The 21,885-nt window shown below is 40.0% G+C and overlaps 2 protein-coding genes across 2 annotated transcripts in view; one reads left to right on the top strand and one right to left on the bottom strand.

Annotated features, from left to right (window-relative positions):
- CFAP53 (cilia and flagella associated protein 53) overlaps positions 1-21,885 on the top strand; it is a gene marked incomplete at its 3' end in the record, with an annotated part of 68,810 nt that overhangs the window by 11,284 nt on the left and 35,641 nt on the right. The window lies entirely within an intron of this gene.
- On the bottom strand, positions 1,356-21,822 carry LOC307061896 (BAG family molecular chaperone regulator 1-like; the record flags this gene model as incomplete). Its single annotated transcript, XM_079717267.1, has 4 exons — positions 1,356-2,295; positions 19,675-19,870; positions 21,335-21,440; positions 21,673-21,822. The coding sequence occupies 4 exons, from the start codon at positions 21,820-21,822 to the stop codon at positions 1,356-1,358; spliced, it is 1,392 nt and encodes a 463-aa protein (XP_079573393.1).

Below are 21,885 nucleotides of genomic sequence, written 5' to 3'. Positions count from 1 at the left end.
GGTGTTAAATTTTGATCAAGGATGCTAAATCAGGCCCCATTACTGAAAATATAATTGAGGCTTTAATGTATACATAAAGTGAGATGAAATTTTTCCTCTTCCTCTCCTTTCCCCTCCTCTTCCTTTTAGTATTCCATTGTGTGAATATACCACAATTTATTCATCTTCCAGGATATAGGCATTTCAGTCACTTCCAGTTTATTCTTTTTTTTTCCAGCCAACAATTATTTATTGAACACCTACTGTGTGCTGGGCACTGGGGATACAACAGGGCATAATAAGCTAGACAGCATTACCGGCTCCTGGGGCAAACAGTCAGTCTAAGGGGGAAGCCAAGCTTAAGGTCAGCCAACGGCAGCACAGAATGCTAAAGGCCCAGATGGGGGCACACAGGGTACTGTGGGTACCAGGCAAGGACAAGGCAGGGAAGACTTCCCAGGGGAGGTGACACCTCAGCTCAGCCCTGAGGGATAAGTAGAAATTAGGTAGGAAAAAGAAGAAACAAGGGAAGGTAATTCCAAGTAGAGAAATGAGTTTGGAAAGATCTAGAAGGGAAAGAAAGTTTATATTTCAGGAAATATAAGAAGGTGGGTATGCTGGAGTACATTCTCATTTAAAGGAGAATGGGGGAGAGGCAAGAAATGAGTCTAGAGTGAGCAGGGCCAGAACATGACCTTGGTACATCGGATCTCCTATTTGGTCTCATTTCTTCATTCATAAGACCTTGAGCCGGTCAGAGCTAAGTGAGAACACAGAAGAGAAGAAAGTCTTTGGAAGCTGCAATACTCTAGACAGATGGACACTGTCCTAACTTGGAAAACGATCATGATAATTAAAGACTCATGGTTACATTGGGCATAGAATCGACAAGCTGTGAGATTGGACGTGAGGGGTTCACAGGCAGGAAGGAAGCAAGAGCAACATGCTGGTTTCTAACTTGTAGGCTTGGGTGGCTGGTGGTGCCATGTGGAGGGGGGCAGGGTGTGTGTGGCAGGTTTGTGGGGCGACGATGTTCATGGACAGTGGAGCCTCTGGGACATCCCAGTGGCGATGTACAATGGACAATCACATGAACAGGCCTGGAGTCTAAGACAGAGGTCCAGGCCAGAGACAGATTTTTGGCCAACAGCATGCAGAGGTGGTTGAAAGCCCAGGAAACTGAAACTGCCCCGGGGGAGGGTGTACAGAGGGAAAAGCTGTAGAAGGATATGCCCAAGGAGCCCTGGGACCTCCCCCGCGCACTGTACACTGGGTGGGTGGGCAGAGCTCAGCAGGGGGTCTGGACTGGGCCAGGGTTCCTGAAGGGCACATTATGGTTCCTGAGGACGTGGCCTCATCCTTGTCTGCTGTGATGCTCAGTCAGCCAAGGCCAAGTCTGTGGCCCGCAGTCGCTCCGTCTCCTGGCAGACGCTCTGCTCTGCTGTATCGCATGCAGCTAGGAACGCCTGAATCTTATTCACCACACCCTTCCTTTTCATTCGACTGTCTTTGAAATCTTCTGGCAGAACGAGTGTGTCAGTCTCTTCCAAGATCTTCATAAACTGCTCGATTGTGGCTTTTACTCTCCTGTCGAGTTTGCAGAGAGCTTCTGCTTGCAAATCCTTGGCCAGAAAACCCTGCTGGATTCCAGTAAGCTCTTTCCTCAGCTCTTCCAGTTGGTCAGCTATCTTCTCCACAGACTTCTCCAAATCTTTCAACTTCTTTATTTCAACTGCTTCCTCTGGACTGTTCTTTTTCCCAATTAACATGACCCGGCAACCATTTTGTATTCCAAGTGCTGACAATGGCGTCTCCATTTCCTTCAGAGATTTTCCCTTAAATATGAGTTTCTGAAAAGGCAGCGGGACCCCTGTGGCCTCTTCAACAACCTGGGCCAGGTTTTGGACAATTGGTTCACTGCAGCCCTCTTGCGGGATAACTTGAAGATCGTGCTTCTCATTGCTGTGGGTGACGGTTACGCTGAGCCCGGCTGCCGCCATTCCCTCGCTCCGGGCCACCTCTTCACTCAGGGCCGCCTCTTCGCTTCCGACCGCCTCTTCGCTCCGGGCCGAGCGAGGCCGTGCTTTCTTCTTCACCCGCGGCCTGCAAGCGCAGGCGGCGGCGCCCCTGGTGGATCCGGCCTGCCCTCTGGTCACACTCCGGACGGCTGATCGCTGGGAGGGAGGCGGACCGCGCTCGCCTGGGGGCACCGACTGACGCGGCTCCCGGCCCAGCCGAGGGGCGCGCCGCCGGGGGCCCAGCCGCTCCCGGTCGCCTCGCGATCTCCAAGCGCCGCCGCGCTCCGCCAGACCTGCACTAGTTGCCCACCCCCCAGTTTATTCTTATCAATAACGCTGCTGTGGACATTCTTGTATGTGTCTTCTGGTGGACAAGCACATTCATTTCTTTTAGGTATATTCAGTGGCATACCTAGAATATTTGACCCTCGAACGGGTCATTTTTATTGCTCCAAGTCTTCTAAACAGCAAAATTATTTTCAGTAATAATAATGAAATGAAATGAAATGAATAACAGTGACAAGATAACCAGTGATTTAAAATTTTTTTATTTTTAAATAATTATATATTCACAGAAATTGCAAAGATAGTACAAAAATCTCATGTATTCTTACAGTCCCAGTTTCCCCCAATGGTTATATCTTATGTAACTCTAACACAATATCCTACAAGGAAATTGACATTGGTATAATGTATGTATATAATTCTGTGCCATTTTATCACATGTGTAGATCCATCTAATCCCCCACCATAGTCGAGATACAGAACTGTTCCATCACCACAAAGGTCTCCCTTGTGCTCCCCTTTATAGTCACAACCACCACTGTCACCCCCATCATTCCTAACCTCAGGCAACTTCTAATCCCTTTTCCGTCTCCATAATTTCGTCATTTCAAGAATTTTATATAAATGGAATCATACAATATGTGATCTTTCGAAATTGGCTCTTTTCAGTTAATGAATTGCCTTTGAGGTTCATCCAAACTGCTGCATGTATCAGTAGTTTGTCCTTTTTATTGCTGAGTAGTATTCCATTGCATGGATGTACTTAAGTTTCTATAAACCATTCACTTATTGATTGTTTCTAGTTTTTAACTATTATAAATGAATCTGATATGAACATTTGTGTACACATATTTGTGTGGACATAAGTTTTCCTTTCTCTAGGATAATTGCCATATGCTGGGTCTTATATGTATGCTTAATTTTGTAAGAAACTGACAAATTTTTTCCAGTGTGGCTGTACAATTTTATATTTCTACCAGTAATGTGTAAAAGATTAAGTTTTTCCATATCTTTGCCAGCTTTTCATACTGTCACTATTAGAGCACAGGTGTGTAATGATATCTCATTGCCACCTTTATTGGCATTTCCCTAATGGGTGGTATTGTTGTACAACTTTTCATGTGCTTATTTGGCATGTGTACATTCAATTCGGTGAAGTGTCTCTTCATATCTTTTCCCGTTTTCTAATTGGATTAGCTGTTAAGTTTTGAAAATTCTTTGTATATTCCAGATATGAGTCCTTTGTAGGATATGTGGTTTAGAAATATTTTTTCCTAGTCTATAGCTTGTTTTTTTTTTTTTCCTCTTAGGGGTGTCTTTCACAGAGAAAAAGTTGGTACATCATGAAAAAAACTTTTTTAGTCCCCTACCCCTGTATTGCCCCTTCCCCCTTCCCTCTCCCCACTGGTAACCACTAGTTTGTTCTCTATATCTGTGAGTCTGCTTCTTTTTTGTTATATTCACTAGTTTCTTGTATTTTTTTGGATTCCACATGTAAGTGATATCATACGGTATTTGTATTTCTCTATTTGACATATTTCACTTAACATAATGCTCTCCAAGTCCATCCATGTTGCTGCAAATGGCAAAATTTCATTCTTTTTTTATGGCTGAGTAGTATTCCATTGTATATATATATACCATATTTTCTTTATCCATTCATCTGTTAATGGACACTTAGGTTGCTTCCATATCTTGATAGTTATAAATACTGTTACTATGAACGTTGTGGTGTGTGTGTCTTTTTGAATTAGTGTTTGTTTTTTGTTTTTGGATATGTACCCAGGACTGGAATTGCTGGGTCATATGGTAGTTCTATTGTTACCTTTTAGAGAAACCTTCATGCTGTTTTCCACAGTGGCTGCACTAATTTACATTGCTACCAATAGTGCAACATTGTTGCCCACATTGTTATTTATGTTCTTTTTGATGATAGCCATTCGTTTTTTTTAAACATCTTTACTGGAGTATAATTGCTTTACAATGTTGTGTTAGTTTCTGCTGTATAAGAAAGTGAATCAGCTATACATATACATATATCCCTATATCCCCCACCTTGCATCTCCCTCCCACCCTCCCTATCCCACCCATCTAGGTGGTCACAAAACACCAAGCTGATCTCCCTGTGCTATGCAGCTGCTTCCCACTAGCTATCTATTTTACATTTGGTAGTGTATATATGTCTATGCCACTCTCTCACTTTGTCCCAGCTTACCCTTCCCCCTCCCTGTGTCCTCAAGTGCATTCTCTACGTCTACGTCTTTATTCCTGTCCTGCCCCTAGGTTCATCAGAACCATTTTTTTTTTAGATTCCATATATATGTGTTAGCATACGGTATTTGTTTTTCTCTTTATGACTTCACTCTGTATGACAGACTCTAGGTCCATCCAACTCACTACAAATAACTCAATTTCATTTCTTTTTATGGCTAATTTTCCACTGTATATATGTGCCACCTCTTCTTTATCCACACATCTGTCGATGGACACTTAGGTTGCTTCCATGTCCTGGCTATTCTAAACAGTGCTGCAATGAACATTGTGGTACATGACTCTTTTTGAATTACGGTTTTCTCAGGGTATATGCCCAGTAGTGGGATTGCTGGGTCGTATGGTAGTTCTATTTGTAGTTTTTTAAGGAATCTCCATACTGTTCTCCATAGTGGCTGTATCCATTTACATTCCCAACAACAGTGCAAGAGGGTTCCCTTTTCTCCACACCCTCTCCAGCATTTATTGTTTGTGGATTTTTTGATGATGTCCATCTGACCGGTGTGAGGTGATACCTCATTGTAGTTAATGATTTACATTTCTCTAATGATTAGTGATGTTGAGCATCCTTTCATGTGTTTGTTGGCAATCTGTATATCTTCTTTGGAGAAATGTCTATTTAGGTCTTCTGCCCATTTTTGGATTGGTTGCTTCTTTTTTTGATATTGAGCTACTTGTAAATTGTGGAGATTAATCCTTTGTCAGTTGCTGCATTTGCAAATATTTTCTCCCATTCTGAGGGTTGTCTTTTGGTCTTGTTTATGGTTTCCTTTGCTGTGCAAAAGCTTTTAAGTTTCATTAGGTACCATTTGTTTATTTTTGTTTTTATTTCCATTTCTCTACGAGGTGGGTCAAAAAGGATCTTGCTGCGATTTATATAATAGAATGTTCTGCCTATGTTTTCCTCTAGGAGTTTGATAGTGTCTGGCCTTACATTTAGGTCTTTAATCCATTTTGAGCTTATTTTTGTGTATGGTGTTAGGGAGTGTTCTAATTTCATACTTTTACATGTAGCTGTCCAGTTTTCCCAGCGCCACTTATTGAAGAGGCTGTCTTTTCTCCGCTGTATATTCTTGCCTCCTTTATCAAAGATAAGGTGACCATATGTGCGTGGGTTTATCTCTGGGCGTTCTATCCTGTTCCATTGTCTATATTTCTGGTTTTGTGCCAGTACCGTACTGTCTTGATTACTGTAGCTTTGTCGTATAGTCTGAAGTCAGGGAGCCTGATTCCTCCAGCTCCATTTTTTTTTTTTTTTTTTTTTTTGCGGTATGCGGGCCTCTCACTGCTGTGGCCTCTCCCGTTGCGGAGCACAGGCTCCGGACGCGCAGGCTCAGCGGCCATGGCTCACGGGCCCAGCCGCCCCGCGGCATGTGGGATCCTCCCGTACCGGGGCACGAACCCGTGTCCCCTGCATCAGCAGGCGGACTCTCAACCACTGCGCCACCAGGGAAGCCCCCTCCAGCTCCATTTTTTGTTCTCAAGATTGCTTTGGCTATTCGGGGTATTTTGTGTTTCCATACAAATTGTGAAATTTTTTGTTCTAGTTCTGTGAAAAATGCCAGTGGTAGTTTGATAGGGATTGCATTGAATCTGCAGATTGCTTTGGGTAGTAGAGTCATTTTCACAATGTTGATTCTTCCAATCCAAGAACATGGTATATCTCTCCATCTATTTGTATCATCTTTAATTTCTTTCATCAGTGTCTTATAATTTTCTGCATACAGGTCTTTTGTCTCCTTAGGTAGGTTTATTCCTAGATATTTTATTCTTTTTGTTGCAATGGTAAATGGGAGTGTTTTCTTAATTTCACTTTCAGATGCTTCATCATTAGTGTATGGGAATGCCAGAGATTTCTGTGCATTAATTTTGTATCCTCCTACTTTACCAAATTCATTGATTAGCTCTAGTAGTTTCCTGGTAGCATCTTTAGGATTCTCTATATAGAGTATCATGTCATCTGCAAACAGTGACAGCTTTACTTCTTCTTTTCCAATTTGGATTCCTTTTATTTGTTTCTCTTCTCTGATTCCTGTGGCTAAAACTTCCAAAACTATATTGAATAATAGTGGTGAGAATGGACAACCTTGTCTTGTTCCTGATCTTGGAGAAAATGGTTTCAGTTTTTCACCATTGAGAACAATGTTGGCTGTGGGTTTGTCATTCATGGCCTTTATTATGTTGAGGTAAGTTCCCTCTATGCCGACTTTCTGGAGGATTTTTATCGTAAATGGGTGTTGAATTTTGTTGAAAGGTTTTTCTGCATCTATTGAGAGGATCATTTGGTTTTTCTCCTTCAATTTGTTAATATGGTGTATCACATTGATTGATTTGAGTATATTGAAGAATACGTGCATTCCTGGGATAAACCCCACTTGATCATGATGTATGATCCTTTTAATGTGCTTTTGGATTCTGTTTGATAGTATTTTTTTTAACATCTTTACTGGAGTATAATTGCTTTACAATGGTGTGTTACTTTCTGCTTTACAACAAAGTGAATCAGTTATACATACACATATGTTCCCATATCTCTTCCCTCTTGAGTCTCCCTCCCTCCCACCCTCCCTATCACGCCCCTCTAGGTGGTCACAAACCACCTAGCTGATCTCCCTGTGCCATGCGGCTGCTTCCCACTAGCTATCCACCCTACGTTTGGTAGTGTATATATGTCCATGCCACTCTTTCACTTTGTCACAGCTTACCCTTCCCCCTCCCCATATCCTCAAGTCCATGCTCTATTCCTGTCCTACCCCTATGCTCTTCATGACATTTTTTTTCTTAGGTTCTATATATATGTGTAAGCATACGGTATTTGTTTTTCTCCTTCTAACTTACTTCAATCTGTATGACAGACTCTAGGTCCATCCAACTCACTACAGATAACTCAATTTCGTTTCTTTTTATGGCTGAGTAATATGCCATTGTATATATGTGCCACATCTTCTTTATCCATTCATCTGTTGATGGACAGTTAGGCTGCTTCCATGTCCTGGCTATCGTAAACAGAGCTGCAATGAACATTGTGGTACATGACTCTTTTTCAATTATGGTTTTCTCAGGGTATATGCCCAGTAGTGGGATTGCTGGGTCATATGGTAGTTCTATTTGTAGTTTTTTAAGGAACCTGCATACTGTTCTCCGTAGTGGCTGTATCAGTTTGCATTCCCAACAACAGTGCAAGAGGGTTCCCTTTTCTCCACACCCTTTCCAGCATTTATTGTTTCTAGATATTTTCATGATGGCCATTCTGACCGGTATGAGATGATATCTCATTGTAGTTTTGATTTGCTTTTCTCTAATGATTAATGATGTTGAGCATTCTTTCATGTGTTTGTTGGCAATCTGTATACCTTCTTTGGAGAAATGTCTATTTAGGTCTTCTGCCCATTTTTGGATTGGGTTGTTTGGTTTTTGTTATTGAGCTGCATGTGCTTCTTGTAAATTTTGGAGATTAATCCTTTGTCAGTTGCTGCATTTGCAAATATTTTCTCCCATTCTGAGGGTTGTCTTTCATCTTGTTTACGGTTTCCTTTCTTGTGCAAAAGCTTTTAAGTTTCATTAGGTCCCATTTGTTTATTTTTGTTTTTATTTCCATTTCTCTAGGCAGTGGGTCAGAAAGGATCTTGCTGTGATTTATATCATAGAGTGTTCTGCCTATGTTTTCCTCTGAGAGTTCGATAGTGTCTGGCCTTACATTTAGGTCTTTAATCCATTTTGAGCTTATTTTTGTGTATGGTGTTAGGGAGTGTTCTAATTTCATACTTTTACATGTATCTGTCCTGTTTTCCCAGCGCCACTTATTGAAGAGGTTGTCTTTTCTCTGCTGTATATTCTTGCCTCCTTTATCAAAAATAAAGTGACCATATATGTGTGGGTTTATCTCTGTGCTTTCTATCCTGTTCCATTGATCTATATTTCTGTTTTTGTGCCAGTACCATACTGTCTTGATTACTGTAGCTTTGTCGTATAGTCTGAAGTCAGGGAGCCTGATTCCTCCAGCTCCATTTTTTGTTCTCAAGATTGCTTTGGCTATTCGGGGTCTTTTGTGTTTCCATACAAATTGTGAAATTTTTTTCTTGTACTTCTGTAAAAAATGCCAGTGGTAGTTTGATAGGGATTGCATTGAACCTGTCGATTGCTTTGGGTAGTAGAGTCATTTTCACAATGTTGATTCTTCCAATCCAAAAACATGGTATATCTCTCCATCTATTTGTATCATCTTTAATTTCTTTCACCAGTGTCTTATAATTTTCTGCATACAGAAAATTTGTCTCCTTAGGTAGGTTTATTCCTAGATATTTTATTCTTTTTGTTGCAGAGGTAAATGGGAGTGTTTTCTTAATTTCACTTTCAGATTTTTCTTCATTAGTGTATAAGAATGCCAGAGATTTCTGTGCATTAATTTTGTATCCTGGGGCTTCCCTGGTTGCACAGTGTTTGGGAGTCCGCCTGCCGATGCAGGGGACATGGTTCGTGCCCCGGTCTGGGAAGATCCCACATGCCATGGAGTGGCTAGGCCCATGAGCCATGGCTGCTGAGCCTGTGCGTCCGGAGCCTGTGCTCCACCACGGCAGAGGCCACACAGTGAGAGGCCCGCATACCGCAAACAAGCAAACAAACAAAAATTTTGTATCCTGCTACTTTACCAAATTCATTGATTAGCTCTAGTAGTTTTCTGGTAGCATCTTTAGGATTCTCTATGTATATAGTATCATGTCATCTGCAAACAGTGACAGCTTTACTACTTCTTTTCCGATGTTGATTCCTTTTATTTCTTTTTCTTCTCTGATTGCTGTGGCTAGAACTTCCAAAACTGTGTTGAATAGGAGTGGTGAGAGTGGGCAACCTTGTCTTCTTCCTGATCTTAGTGGAAAAGGTTTCAGTTTTTCACCATTGAGGACACTGTAGGCTGTGGGTTTGTCATATATGGCCTTTATTATGTTGAGGAAAGTTCCCTCTATGCCTGCTTTCTGCAGGGTTTTTTGTCATAAATGGGTGTTTAATTTTGTCGAAAGCTTTCTCTGCATCTATTGAGATGATCATATGTTTTTTCTCCTTCCTTTTGTTAATATGGTGTATCTTGTTGATTGATTTCCATATATTGAAGAATCCTTGCATTCCTGGGATAAACCCCACTTGATCATGGTGTATGATCCTCTTAATGTGCCATTGGATTCTGTTTGCTAGTAGTTTGTTGATGATTTTTGCATCTATGTTCATCAGTGATATTTGCCTGTAGTTTTCTTTCTTTGTGACATCTTTGTCTGGTTTTGGTATCAGGGTGATGGTGACCTCGTAGAATGAGTTTGGGAGTGTTCCTCCCTCTGCTATATTTTGGAGGAGTTTGAGAAGGATAGGTGTTAGCTCTTCTCTAAATGTTTGATAGAATTCGCCTGTGAAGCCATCTGGTCCTGGGCTTTTGTTTTTTGGAAGATTTTTAATCACAGTTTCAATTTCAGTGCTTGTGATTGATCTGTTCATATTTTCTATTTCTTCCTAGTTCAGTCTCGGAAGGTTGTGGTTTTCTAAGAATTTGTCCATTATTCCATGTTGTCCATATTATCATCATATAGTTGCTTGTCGTAATCTCTCATGATCCTTTGCATTTCTGCAGTGTCAGTTGTTACTTCTCCTTTTTCATTTCTAATTGTGTTTATTTGAGTCTTCTCCCTTTTTTTGTTGATGAGTCTGGCTAATATTTTATCAATTTTGTTTATCTTCTCAAAGAACCAGCTTTTAGTTTTATTGATCTTGAGATCATCTCCTTCTTTTCTATTTCGTTTATTTCTGTTCTGATCTTTATGATTTCTTTCTTTCTGCTGACTTTGGGGTTTTATTGTTCTTCTTTCTCTCATTGCTTTAAGTGTAAAGTTACGTTGTTTATTTGAGGTGTTTCTTGTTTCTTAAGGTAGGATTGTATTGCTATAAACTTCCCTCTTAGAATAGATTTTGCTGCATCCCATAAGTTTTGGGTCATCGTGTTTTCATTGTCATTTGTTTCCAGCTATTTTTTTATTTCCTCTTTGATTTCTTCAGTGATCTCTTGGTTATTTAGTAGTGTATTGTTTAGCATCCACGTGTTTGTATTTTTTACAGATATTTTCCTGTAATTGATATCCAGTCTCATAGCGTTGTGGTCAGAAATGATACTTGATACTATTTCAATTTTTTAAAATTTACCAAGGATTGATTTGTGACCCAAGATATAATCTATCCTGGAGAATGTTCCATGAACACTTGAGAAGAGAGTGTATTCTGTTGTTTTTGGCTGGAATGTCCTATAAAATATCAATTAAGTCCATCTGTTTAATGTATCATTTCAAGCTTGTCTTTCCTTATTTATTTTCATTTTGGCTGATCTGTCCATTGGTGAAAGTGGGGTGTTAAAATCCCCTACTATGATTGTGTTACTGTTGATTTCCCCTTTTATGGCTGTTAACATTTGCCTTGTGTATTAAGGTGCTCCTATGTTGGGTCCACAAATATTTACAATTGTTATATCTTCTTGAACTGATCCCTTGATCATTATGTAGTGTCCTTCTTTGTCTCTTGTAATAGTCTTTATTTTAAAGTCTATTTTTTCTGATATGAGAATTGCTACTCCAGCTTTCTTTTGATTTCCTTTTGCATGGAATATCTTTATCCATCCCCTCACTTTCAGTCTGTATGTGTCGCTAGATCTTAAGTGATTCTCTTGTAGACAATATATATATGGGTCTTGTTTGGTATCCATTCAGCCAGTCTATGTCTTTTGGTTGGAGCATTTAATCCATTTACATTTAAGTTAGTTATTGATATGTATGTTCCTGTTGCCATTTTGTTAATTGTTTTGGGTTTGTTATTTTAGATCTTTTCCTTCTCTTGTGTTTCCTGCCTAGAGAAGTTCCTTTAGCATTTGTTGTAAAGCTGGTTTGATGGTGCTGAATTCTCTTGGTGTTTGCTTGTCTGTAAAGGTTTTAATTTCTCCGTTGAATCTGAGTGAGGTCCTGGCCGGATAGAGTAATCTTCGTTGTAGGTTTTTCCCTTTCATCACTTTGAATATGTCCTGCCTGTCCCTTCTGGCTTGCAGAGTTTCTGCTGAAAGATCAGGTGTTATCCTTATAGGGATTCCCTTGTATGTTATTTGTTGCTTTTGCCTTGCTGCTTTTTTTTTTTTTTTTTTTTTGCAATACGTGGGCCTCTCACTGTTGTGGCCTCTCCCGTCGTGGAGCACAGGCTCTGGAAGCGCAGGCTCAGCAGCCATGGCTCACGCGCCTAGCCGCTCTGCGGCATGTGGGATCTTCCTGGAGCGGATCTCGAACCTGTTTCCCCTGCATCAGCAGGTGGACTCTCAAGCACTGCGCCACCAGGGAAGCCCCCGTTACTGCTTTTTTTTTTTTTTTTTTTTTTTTTTTGCGGTACGCGGGCCTCTCACTGTTGTGGCCTCTCCCGTTGCGGAGCACAGGCTCCGGACACGCAGGCTCAGCGGCCATGGCTCACGGGCCCAGCCGCTCCGCGGCATATGGGATCCTCCCGGACCGGGGCACGAACCCGTATCCCCTGCATCGGCAGGCGGACTCTCAACCACTGTGCCACCAGGGAGGCCCCCCCTTACTGCTTTTAATGTTTTTTCTTTTATTTAATTTTTGATACTTTGATTAATATGTGTCTTGGCATGTTTCTCCTTGGAATTATCCCATATGGGACTCTGCGCTTCCTGGACTTGATTAACTATTTCTTTTCCCATATAGGGAAGTTTTCAACTATAATCTCTTCAAATAGTTTCTCTGTCCCTTTCTTTTTCTCTTCTTCTTCTGGATCCCCTCTAATTTGAATGTTGGTGCATTTAATGTTGTCCCAGAAGTCTCTGAGACTGTCCTCAGTTGTTTTCATTCTTTTTTCTTTATTCTGCTCTGTGGTAGTTATTTCCACTCTTTTATCTTCCAGGTTACTTATCCATTCTTCTGCCTCAATTATTCTGCTACTAATTCTTTCTAGAGAATTTTTAATTTCATTTATTGTGTTGTTCATCATTCTTTGTTTGGTCTTTATTTCTTCTAGGTCCTTCTTAAATGTTTCTTGTGTTTTCTCCTTCTATTTCCAAGATTTTGGATCATCTTTATTATCATTACTGTGAATTCTTTTTCAGGTAGACTGCCCATTTTCTCTTCATTTGTTTGGCCTGGTGGATTTTTACCTTGCTCCTTCCTCTGCTGTGTGTTTCTCTGTCTTCTTATTTTCCTTGACTTACTGTGTTTTGGTGTCTCCTTTACACAGGCTGCAGGTTCGTAGTTCCTGTTGTTTTTGTTGTCTGCCCCCAGTGGCTAAGGTTGGTTCAGTCGGTTTTGTAGGCTTCGTGGTGGAGGGGACTAGTGCCTGTGTTCTGGTGGATGAGCCTGGATCTTGTCTTTCTGGTGGGCAGGACTGCATCCGGTTGTGTGTTTTGGGTCATCTGTGAACTTAGTATGATTTTAGGCAGCCTCTCTGCTAATGGGTGTGGTTGTGTTCCTGTCTTGCTAGTTGTTTGGCATAAGGTGTCTAGCACTGTTGCTTCCTGGTCATTGAGTGGAGCTGGGTCTTAGCATTGAGATGGAGATCTCTGGGAGAGCTTTTGCTGTTTGATATTACGTGAAGCCAGGAGGTCTCTGGTGGACCAACGTCCTGAACTCAGCTCTCCCATTTCAGAGGCACAGGCCTCACACCTGGCCAGAGCACCAAGACCCTGTGAACCACATGGCTTAGAAGAAAAGGGAGAAAAGAAAGAAAGAAAGAAAGAAAGAAAATAAAGTTATTAAAATAAATTTTTTAATTATTAAAAATTAAAAAGTAATTTAAAAAAGAAAGAAATACAGAAGAGAGCAACGAAACTAAAAAACAAGTCCACCAATGATAAAAGTGCTAAAAACTATACTAAAAGAAAAAAAAGGACAGACAGAACCCTAGGACAAATGGTAAAAGCAAAGCTATACAGATGAAATCATACAAAGAATCATACACATACACACTCACAAAAAGAGAAAAGTGAAATATATATATATATATATATGAAAAAAAGGAAGCGAGCCACCAAATCAATCAACAAACCTACCAATGATAATAAACTCTAAATACTAAACTAACGTAAACATAAAACCAGAAACGAATTACGTGCAGGAAGCAAACCCCAAGTCTACAGTTGCTCCCAAAGTCCACCGCCTCAATTTTGGGATGGTTCATTGTCTGTTCAGGTATTCCACAGATGCAGGGTACATCAAGTTGATTGTGGAGGTTTAATCCGCTGCTCCTGAGGCTGCTGGGAGAAATTTCCCTTTCTCTATTTCGTTCACACAGCTCCTGGGGTTCAGCTTTGGATTTGGCCCCGCCTCTGTGTGTAGGGTGCCTGAGGGCGTCTGTTCTTTGCCCAGACAGGACAGGGTTGAAGTAGCAGCTGATTCGGGGGCTCTTGCTCACTGAGGCCAGGGAGAGGGAGGGGTATGGAATGCGGGGCAAGCCTGCGGCGGCAGAGGCTGTCATGACGTTGCAGCAGCCTGAGGTGCACCGTGTGCTCTCCCGGGGAAATTGTCCCTGGATCACGGGACCCTGGCTGTGGTGGGCTGCACAGGCTCCCGGGATGGGAGGTGTGGATAGTGACCTGTGCTTGCACACAGGCTTCTTGGTGGCTGCAGCAGCAGCCTTAGCATTTTATGCCTGTCTCTGGGGTCCACGCTGATAGCCACAGCTCGTGCCCGTCTGTGGAACTCGTTTAGGCAGTGCTCTAAATCCCCTCTCCTCATGCACCCCGAAACAATGGTCTCTTGCCTCTTAGGCAGGTCCAGACATTTTCCTGGACTCCCTCCCAGCTAGCTGTGGCTCACTAGCCCCTTCAGACTGTGTTCACGCAGCCAACCCCAGTACTCTCCCTGGGATCCGACCTCCGAAGCCCGAGCCTCAGCTCCCAGCCCGCACCTACCCTGGCAAGTGAGCAGACAAGCCTCTCAGACTGTTGAATGCTGGTCGGCACTGATCCTCTGTGCTGGAATCTCTCTGCTTTGCCCTCTGCACCCCTGTTGCTGCACTCTTCTCCGTGGCTCTGAAGCTTCCCGCCTCCACCACCTGTCTCCACCAGTGAAGGGGCTTCCTAGTGTGTGGAAACTTTTCCCCCTTCACAGCTCCCTCCCAGAGGTGCAGGTACCGTCCCTATTCTTTTGTCTCTGTTTTTTCTTTTTTCTTTTGCCGTACCCAGGTATGTGGGGAGTTTCTTTCCCTTTGGGAGGTCTGAGGTCTTCTGCCAGCGTTCAGTAGGTGTTCTGTAGGAGTTGTTCCACATGTAGATGTATTTCTGATGTATTTGTGGGGAGGAAGGTGATCTCCACGTCTTACTCCTCTGCCAGCTTGAAGGTCTCCCCTGACGATAGCCATTCTGACAGGTGCAAGGTGATATCTCATTGTGGTTTTGTTTCTTTCTTTTTTTTTTTTTTTTTTTGGCCATGCCTCGTGCCTCGTGGGATCTTAATTCTCCGACCAGGGATTGAACCTGGGCCCTCGGCAGTGAAAGCATGGAGTGCTAACCACTGGACCACCAGGGAATCCCCTCATTGTGGTTTTGATTTGCATTTCCCTGATGATTAACCATGCTGAGCATCTTTTCATATGCTTTTTGGCCATTTGCATATCCTCTTTGGAGAAATGTCTTCAGTTCTTCTGCCCATTTTTTAATCGTTTTTTTTTTCTTTTCTTTTGATGTTGAATTGTATGAACTGTTTATATATGTTGGATATTAACCCCTTATCAGTCATATCATTTGCAAATATTTTCTCCCATTCAGTAGGTTGTCTTTTCATTTTGTTGATGGTTTATTTTGCTGTGCAAAAGCTTTTAAGTTTAATTAGGTCCCGTTTGTTTATTTTTGCTTTTATTTCCCTTGTTTAAGGAGACAGATCCAAATAAATATTGGTATGGTTTATGTCAAGGAGTCTTTTGTCTGTTTTCCTCTAGGAGTTTTATGGTATCCGCTCTTACATTTAGATCTTTAATCCATTTTGAGCTTACTTTTATATATGATGTTAGAGAATGTTCTGATTTCATTATTCTACATGTAGCTGTCCAGTTTTCCCAACACTTATTGAAGAGACTGTATTTTCTCCATTGTATATTCTTGCCTCCTTTGTCATAGATTAATTTACCATAGTTCATGGGTTTATTTCTGGGCTCTCTATTCTGTTCCATTGATCTGTGTGTCTGTTTTTGTGCCAGTACCATACTGTTGTGATTACTGTAGCTTTGTGGTATAGTTTGAAGTCAGGGAGCATGGTTTCTCCAGCTGTATTCTTCTTTCTCAAGATTGCTTTAGCTATTTGGGGTCTTTTGTGTTTCCATACAGATTTTAAAATTATTTGTTCTATTTCTGTGAAAGATGCCATTGGTATTTTGATAGGGGTTGCATTGAATTTGTAGATTGCCTTGAGTGTGGTATGATCCTTTTTAAACAATATTAGTTATTCCAATCCAAGAACACAGTGTATCTTTCCATTTCATTGTGTCATCTTCAATTCCATTCATTAGAGTCTTTTAGCGTTCCAAGTACAGGTCTTTTACCTCCTTAGGTAGGTTTATTCCTAGGTATTTTATTCTTTTTGATGTGATGGTAAGTGGGATTGTTTCCTTAATTTATCTTTATGATAATTTGTTGTTAGTGTATAGAAATGCAACATATTTCTGATATTAATTTTGTATCCTGCAACTTTACCAAATTCACCAATGAGCTCTAGTAGTTTTCTGGTGGTGTCTGTAGGATTTTTCTATGTATAGTATCATGTCATCTGCAAACAGTTTTACTTCTTTGTTTCCAATTAGAATTCCTTTTATTTCTTTTTCTTCTCTGATTGCTGTGCCTAGGACTTCCAAACTGTTGAATAAAAGTGGTGAGAGTGGGCATTCTTGTCTTATTCCTGAGCTTAGTGGAAATGCTTTCAGTTTTTCACTGCTGAGTATGATGTTAGCTGTGGGTTTGTCATACATGGCCTTTATTATGTTGAGGTATGTTCCCTCTGTGCCCCAGATTTCTTTTAAAATGTCCTATATTTGTACACAGTGATTGGACCCCAGATTAAGGAAGGAATTTTTTTGGCTTTTTAGTATTTTGTGGTGTTTTTATTAAATGAATATCCTAGGGTGTGTGGTCAGAACACTTGATGATATAATGAAGTACCAAGGAACTCCAGGACCAAACTGCCAGGTCTTCAGTCCCTGCTTTACTACATACTGAATGTATGAAATTACGTAAGATACTTAACATCTCTGTGCCTTCATTTCCTCATCTGTAAACTGGGGATAAAATAATAATAATAATTAGCTTACGATAGTGTTTGTTGCAACATTGGTTGTTGTGAAGATCATAAGAGTTCAGACATGTAAAGTGCTTAGAACAGTGCCTGGTAAATAGTAAGCACTTAATAACTGTTGCTAATAATATTACTACTCCTGGCTCTGTGGCTTGGAAAGATACTTAGGCTCCCTGAGTTTCTATTTCTTTCTTTCTTTTCTTTTATTATTATTTTTTATTTATTTATTTTTGGCTGCGTTTGGTCTTCGTTGCTGTGCGCGGGCTTTCTCTAGTTGCGGTGAGCAAGGGCTACTCTTCATTACAGTGTGCGTGCTTCTCATTGCGGTGGCTTCTCGTGGCGGAGCATGGGCTTTAGGTCCATGGGCTTCAGTAGTTATGGCACACGGGCTCAGTAGTTGTGGCTCAAGGCTCTAGAGTGCAGGCTCAATAGTTGTGGCACATGGGCTTAGTTGATCCACAGCATGTAGGATCTTCCCAGACCAGGGCTCAAACCCGTGTCCCCTGCATTGGCAGGAGGGTTCTTAACCACTGCACCACCAGGGAAGTCCCTCTTTTTTAAAAAATATTTATTTATTTACTTGGCTGCACCGGGTCTTAGTTGTGGCATGTGGTACCTTCATTGCCACATGCAGCATCTTTAGTTGCAGCACGTGGGATCTTTTAGTTGTGGCATGCGGGACCTAGTTCCCTGACCAGGGATTGAACCCAGATCCCCTGCATTGGGAGTGTGGAGTCTTAACCCCTGGACCACCAGGGAAGTGCCAGGTTTCGATTTCTTTAACTCTAAAATTGGGATAATACTTGTTGCCCCATCTAAGTTATAAGGCACTTATGAGGATGAAATGAGATTTTATGTGTGAAAGTACCATGTGAAGCACTGACAAAAAGTTTTCCTCTTATTAATGATTATTATCATTAAAATAGATAGATATTCTATTTGATGTTTTTTAGCTCATCTATTTTAATTTTAATTTTTGCATATAAATAATTTATATGATATAGTTACATATTAATAACCTCATATAATTTATAAACAATGTTGTGGGTGCTTAGAAGTTTTTTTACTGAAAGACATACATAATCAAAAAAGCTTGAAGACCTACTGATCTAAAGGAATGTTTATGATATGAGCTCATTCATGTAGTGTTAACACATTATTGACTGGGGGATTTTTGCATAAACTAATGCCTGTGGCCAAAGATTTGTTTTGTAAGTGAATGTTGAAACACCCACGTTTGAGTAAATATCAACAACTTTTTTTGCACTTAATGTATTTATTTGAAACTTTGTACATGTCTTGCGAAAGCATTCTAATATTTCGTTAGAGTGTGATAGGCCCTAGCAGGCACCTCGGTGCAGGGGAACAGAACATCTATTACAAATATACCATGTTTCACTGCACTTTCCCCTGGAAGAGCAGACTCCACACTTTCTGGTGACATTTTTTTTTTTTTTTTAGTCCTGTGGATATTATTTCCTCTAGAATACGTTATTTTATTTTACTTGACAGTTGACAAGGTGGATCTTTGCAGGGGGCTCTTTTAGAAACGCCACGAGAAGGACCAGGTGTGGGACTACCACTACATTCACCAGAATGCTCAGTTACCCATTCTCTAGCTACTGCTAACAAAAATTGCTTGTAAGTCATTTTATTCTGTGCGTTAAAGCTACAATAAAATTTAAACACATTGAATAAACCGCAATTACTCAAATAGAAACCCACTTTCTTATACCATTTTTGAGTTTTTCAGAGGATATTGAAGTTTTCCAGGCATTGATTGGATCGATCAACTCCTTATATATTTATTATACTCTATTAGACAAGTGGGCTTAGTTATCTGATGGCCACTCCTCCTGTCTTCCTTTCCTGTATATGCTATGGAGTCGTCATGTATAATAGCTGTCACCATGTGGACTAACCTCTTGTCTTTCCGTATAAGAAGAATCACTTCTCCCTTCCATAAGAATGTCATTTCTCCCCTCTGTAGATTTTTAGATTTATCCTTTAATTGGTTTGGTAGACCACGATTATCTCTTATAGTCCCACAAACTCTGGTTTTATTTTTCAACAATATTTCAGATGTGGACACACTGTTGTAATAATTGTTTTGGTAAATATGGTGCCATGAACTAAGATAAGGTTGTAGGACTGAAACTGTTTCTTGAAGTTTCTTTTCTTCACCCATGTAAATCTCAAGGTTGCATATATATCCAGTTTCACTTTTGCTAACCATCCTGACCAAAATTCCATATTTTGTAAGTTTTCCGGGATTATAGGTTTTGAATCTGAGTCGTCCTCTCCACTTTATCATTGCCTCATCAAATGATAGCTCTTGTTTGAGTGTATAGATCAATTGAAATTTTGGTAGAAAATAATCCAAAAGAGCTTTAACTTTTGAAATTCTGTCTGCAGGAAGTAGAGTTTCCAAGTTATCATTAAAGTGAAGAAATGTCATTATTTGTTCGAACCTTCTTCTCCTCATAATCTTTGGAAAGATAGGTTTCAAGTAAGGGATCAACCGACTATTCTTTCCAGTGTGACTTTCTTATTTGTCCCATCAAAATTATTAATCCAAGAAACTTCTTCATGTCACTGTTGGTTACATCAGTCCATTTTAAAGCCTTATCATATTTTTATATGATTTTTCATTCTGTTGGTGATACAAGTTTGTTTGAGAAGCGACCAACTTGAAAAAGTCATTACCAAAAATTAATTCTGTTATTTTGCTAATACTTTGCGGGTTATTACATTCAATAGTTATACCTGACACACCTCTAAAGTCTTCTAATTTTTGTGAAATGTTGTCCTCAGCCCACTCTTCTGTAGAAGCAAAGGAGCATTCTCTAGCACCGTGAGTTTCATTTTCACTTTCTGTATCAGAATCGATCACTATGGTTTTTTGTCTTTTTGTTGGTCTAATATTCACATCATCTGAATCAGAACTGTATTCTGAAGAACTATCATCTTCTGAGACACTAGCATATATGTCGCTCAGACAATCAGAGAAAGTATCTGCATAAAATTCACCGAAAAATTCTTCTGCACTCAAAATTCCGCGATGCGTTATTTTTGAAAATTTTATGGTAATAAACTTGCATTTATAATATACACAGGGTTGGAACAAAAACCTAACTAAGAAAAATGTGAATGATAATGACAATCATAAGTTGTGATCAATTTTAAGCTGTAACAACTTCGCATGGTGATGTTAATTGTATCACTCTCTAAAACCATATTGATACGTCTCTGGTCAATAATGTTCAGGTAACAAAAGATGTATTAGTACATCTCTGGTCAATAATGTGTTAATTCTGGCATTGTTGGCAGCATGCATCATCAACTGCCTTAAGAATGTCTTTGTACTCTTAGATTTCATATTAAGGAAAGAATTACCTTAAGAAAATCATTAGCAATAAACAGAAAGAGCTACAGAAACAATGTTCATTGCAACATTGTAATAAAAGTTAGACATAACCTATATGTTCATCAAATAGGGGAATGTTTAAGTAAACTGTGATATATTTATAGGCTGTAGCCTCTGTTATGCAACTTAGTAAACTATAATAAAGTTCTAAGGTTAGGAATTGTTTTAAAGAATATTTCATGAGGAAGCATTAGGTGGGAAAATTAAGATACAAGGAGATATAGATATGCAGAATAACTCCAGTTCTAGTAAAAATGCACATACATAAGACTGGAAAGAAATATATTATCATGCTAATAGTGATTATCTCCTGATAGTAGGATTACGTGTTATTTTTAGTGTCTTCATACTTTTCTATATTTTCTAGTTTTTCTGCAATGAACATGTATTAGTTTTATACTTAGGAAGAAAGAGTTGATTTTAAATAAAAATTTAAAAATATAAGCCATACTTATTATCCTTAGGCTTTAGATTTCCATTAATTGAATACCTTTGTTAGAGTATGAATCATAGGATTGGGAAGGACTTTAATAAGTTATCATGGCCAATTCTGAGAATTTCACTGATGAATTTCAGACAGCTGAATTAGTTTTTTTAAATGTTAAAGTGTATTTTGGGGGTTTCATTTTGTGTGATATTGACCACTTGCAATAAGAGTTTAGACCTCATCCTTTCTTTCAATCTTAACAACTCGAATTTCTTTAAAAGTTCTTTATTGAGCCCATTCTCCAAACTTAGCTTCTTGGTGTAGAATTTGATTTAGAAACCAGGAAGACTTGATGGTTATAAAAAACATTGCCTTCTGTCACAGGTTCTCAAACTTGGCTATATGTCAGAACCATCTGAGGAGCTTTTAAAAAATACAGATGTGTTAAATATTCTGATTTAACAAGTCTGGTCTGGGAGGGGGTAGGGAGGAAGGGGAGAGTAGGGTTTTGAAAATATTGCTAAATAATTTCACAGCTCTTAAATTAAAAATGGGCTCAATCAAGAACATTTGAAGAAATTTAAATTACTGAGGCTGAAAGAAAGGATGAGGTCCAAACACTTACTGAAATAGCATTTCTTCTTGAATGGTGACACAAGCCTGGTTGTGAAAAGGCAACAAGAGGGCTGTCTTCTCAACTCTGGCAGAAACCCCTTCAGTGGGTGTGTGACCTGCCAGGAATCCAGATGCAATGGGGAAACATCACCATGATATGCTAACTCTATCCTTGGGTCTTTTCTTGGATGTACATGCAGAGTCTCTTTCTACCAAAGCCTTAATCTGCTTGTAATGTTGCAGGGACTCGTCCCTCTTCTATTTCCTCTATAGTAATAATAGTAGTTACCATTTACTGAGTTCCTGTTACCTACTAGGTATTTATATCCATCTATCTCTGATCCTTACCAGAACCTTGAAAGTCAGTTCTTTCACAGATATAGAAACAGGTTCAGATAGATCGAGTTTTTGATCTAAGGTCACATAGGAAATATCAAAACCAGATTTCAAAGCCTGCTCTGCTTGCCTCCAGTGCCTGTACTTTGTCTGTGGCGTCATGGTGCCTGCCTCCTTGCTGCTCCCTCCTGTGTTTCCGGTGCTCAGATGGCCTACATCCAGGTC

The sequence above is a fragment of the Hyperoodon ampullatus genome (assembly GCF_949752795.1).
Source record: "Hyperoodon ampullatus genome assembly, chromosome: 13".
Classification (NCBI taxonomy): domain Eukaryota; kingdom Metazoa; phylum Chordata; class Mammalia; order Artiodactyla; family Ziphiidae; genus Hyperoodon; species Hyperoodon ampullatus.
Note: the sequence above shows the minus strand (reverse complement) of the source record. Positions and strands in the feature narration are given on the sequence as shown.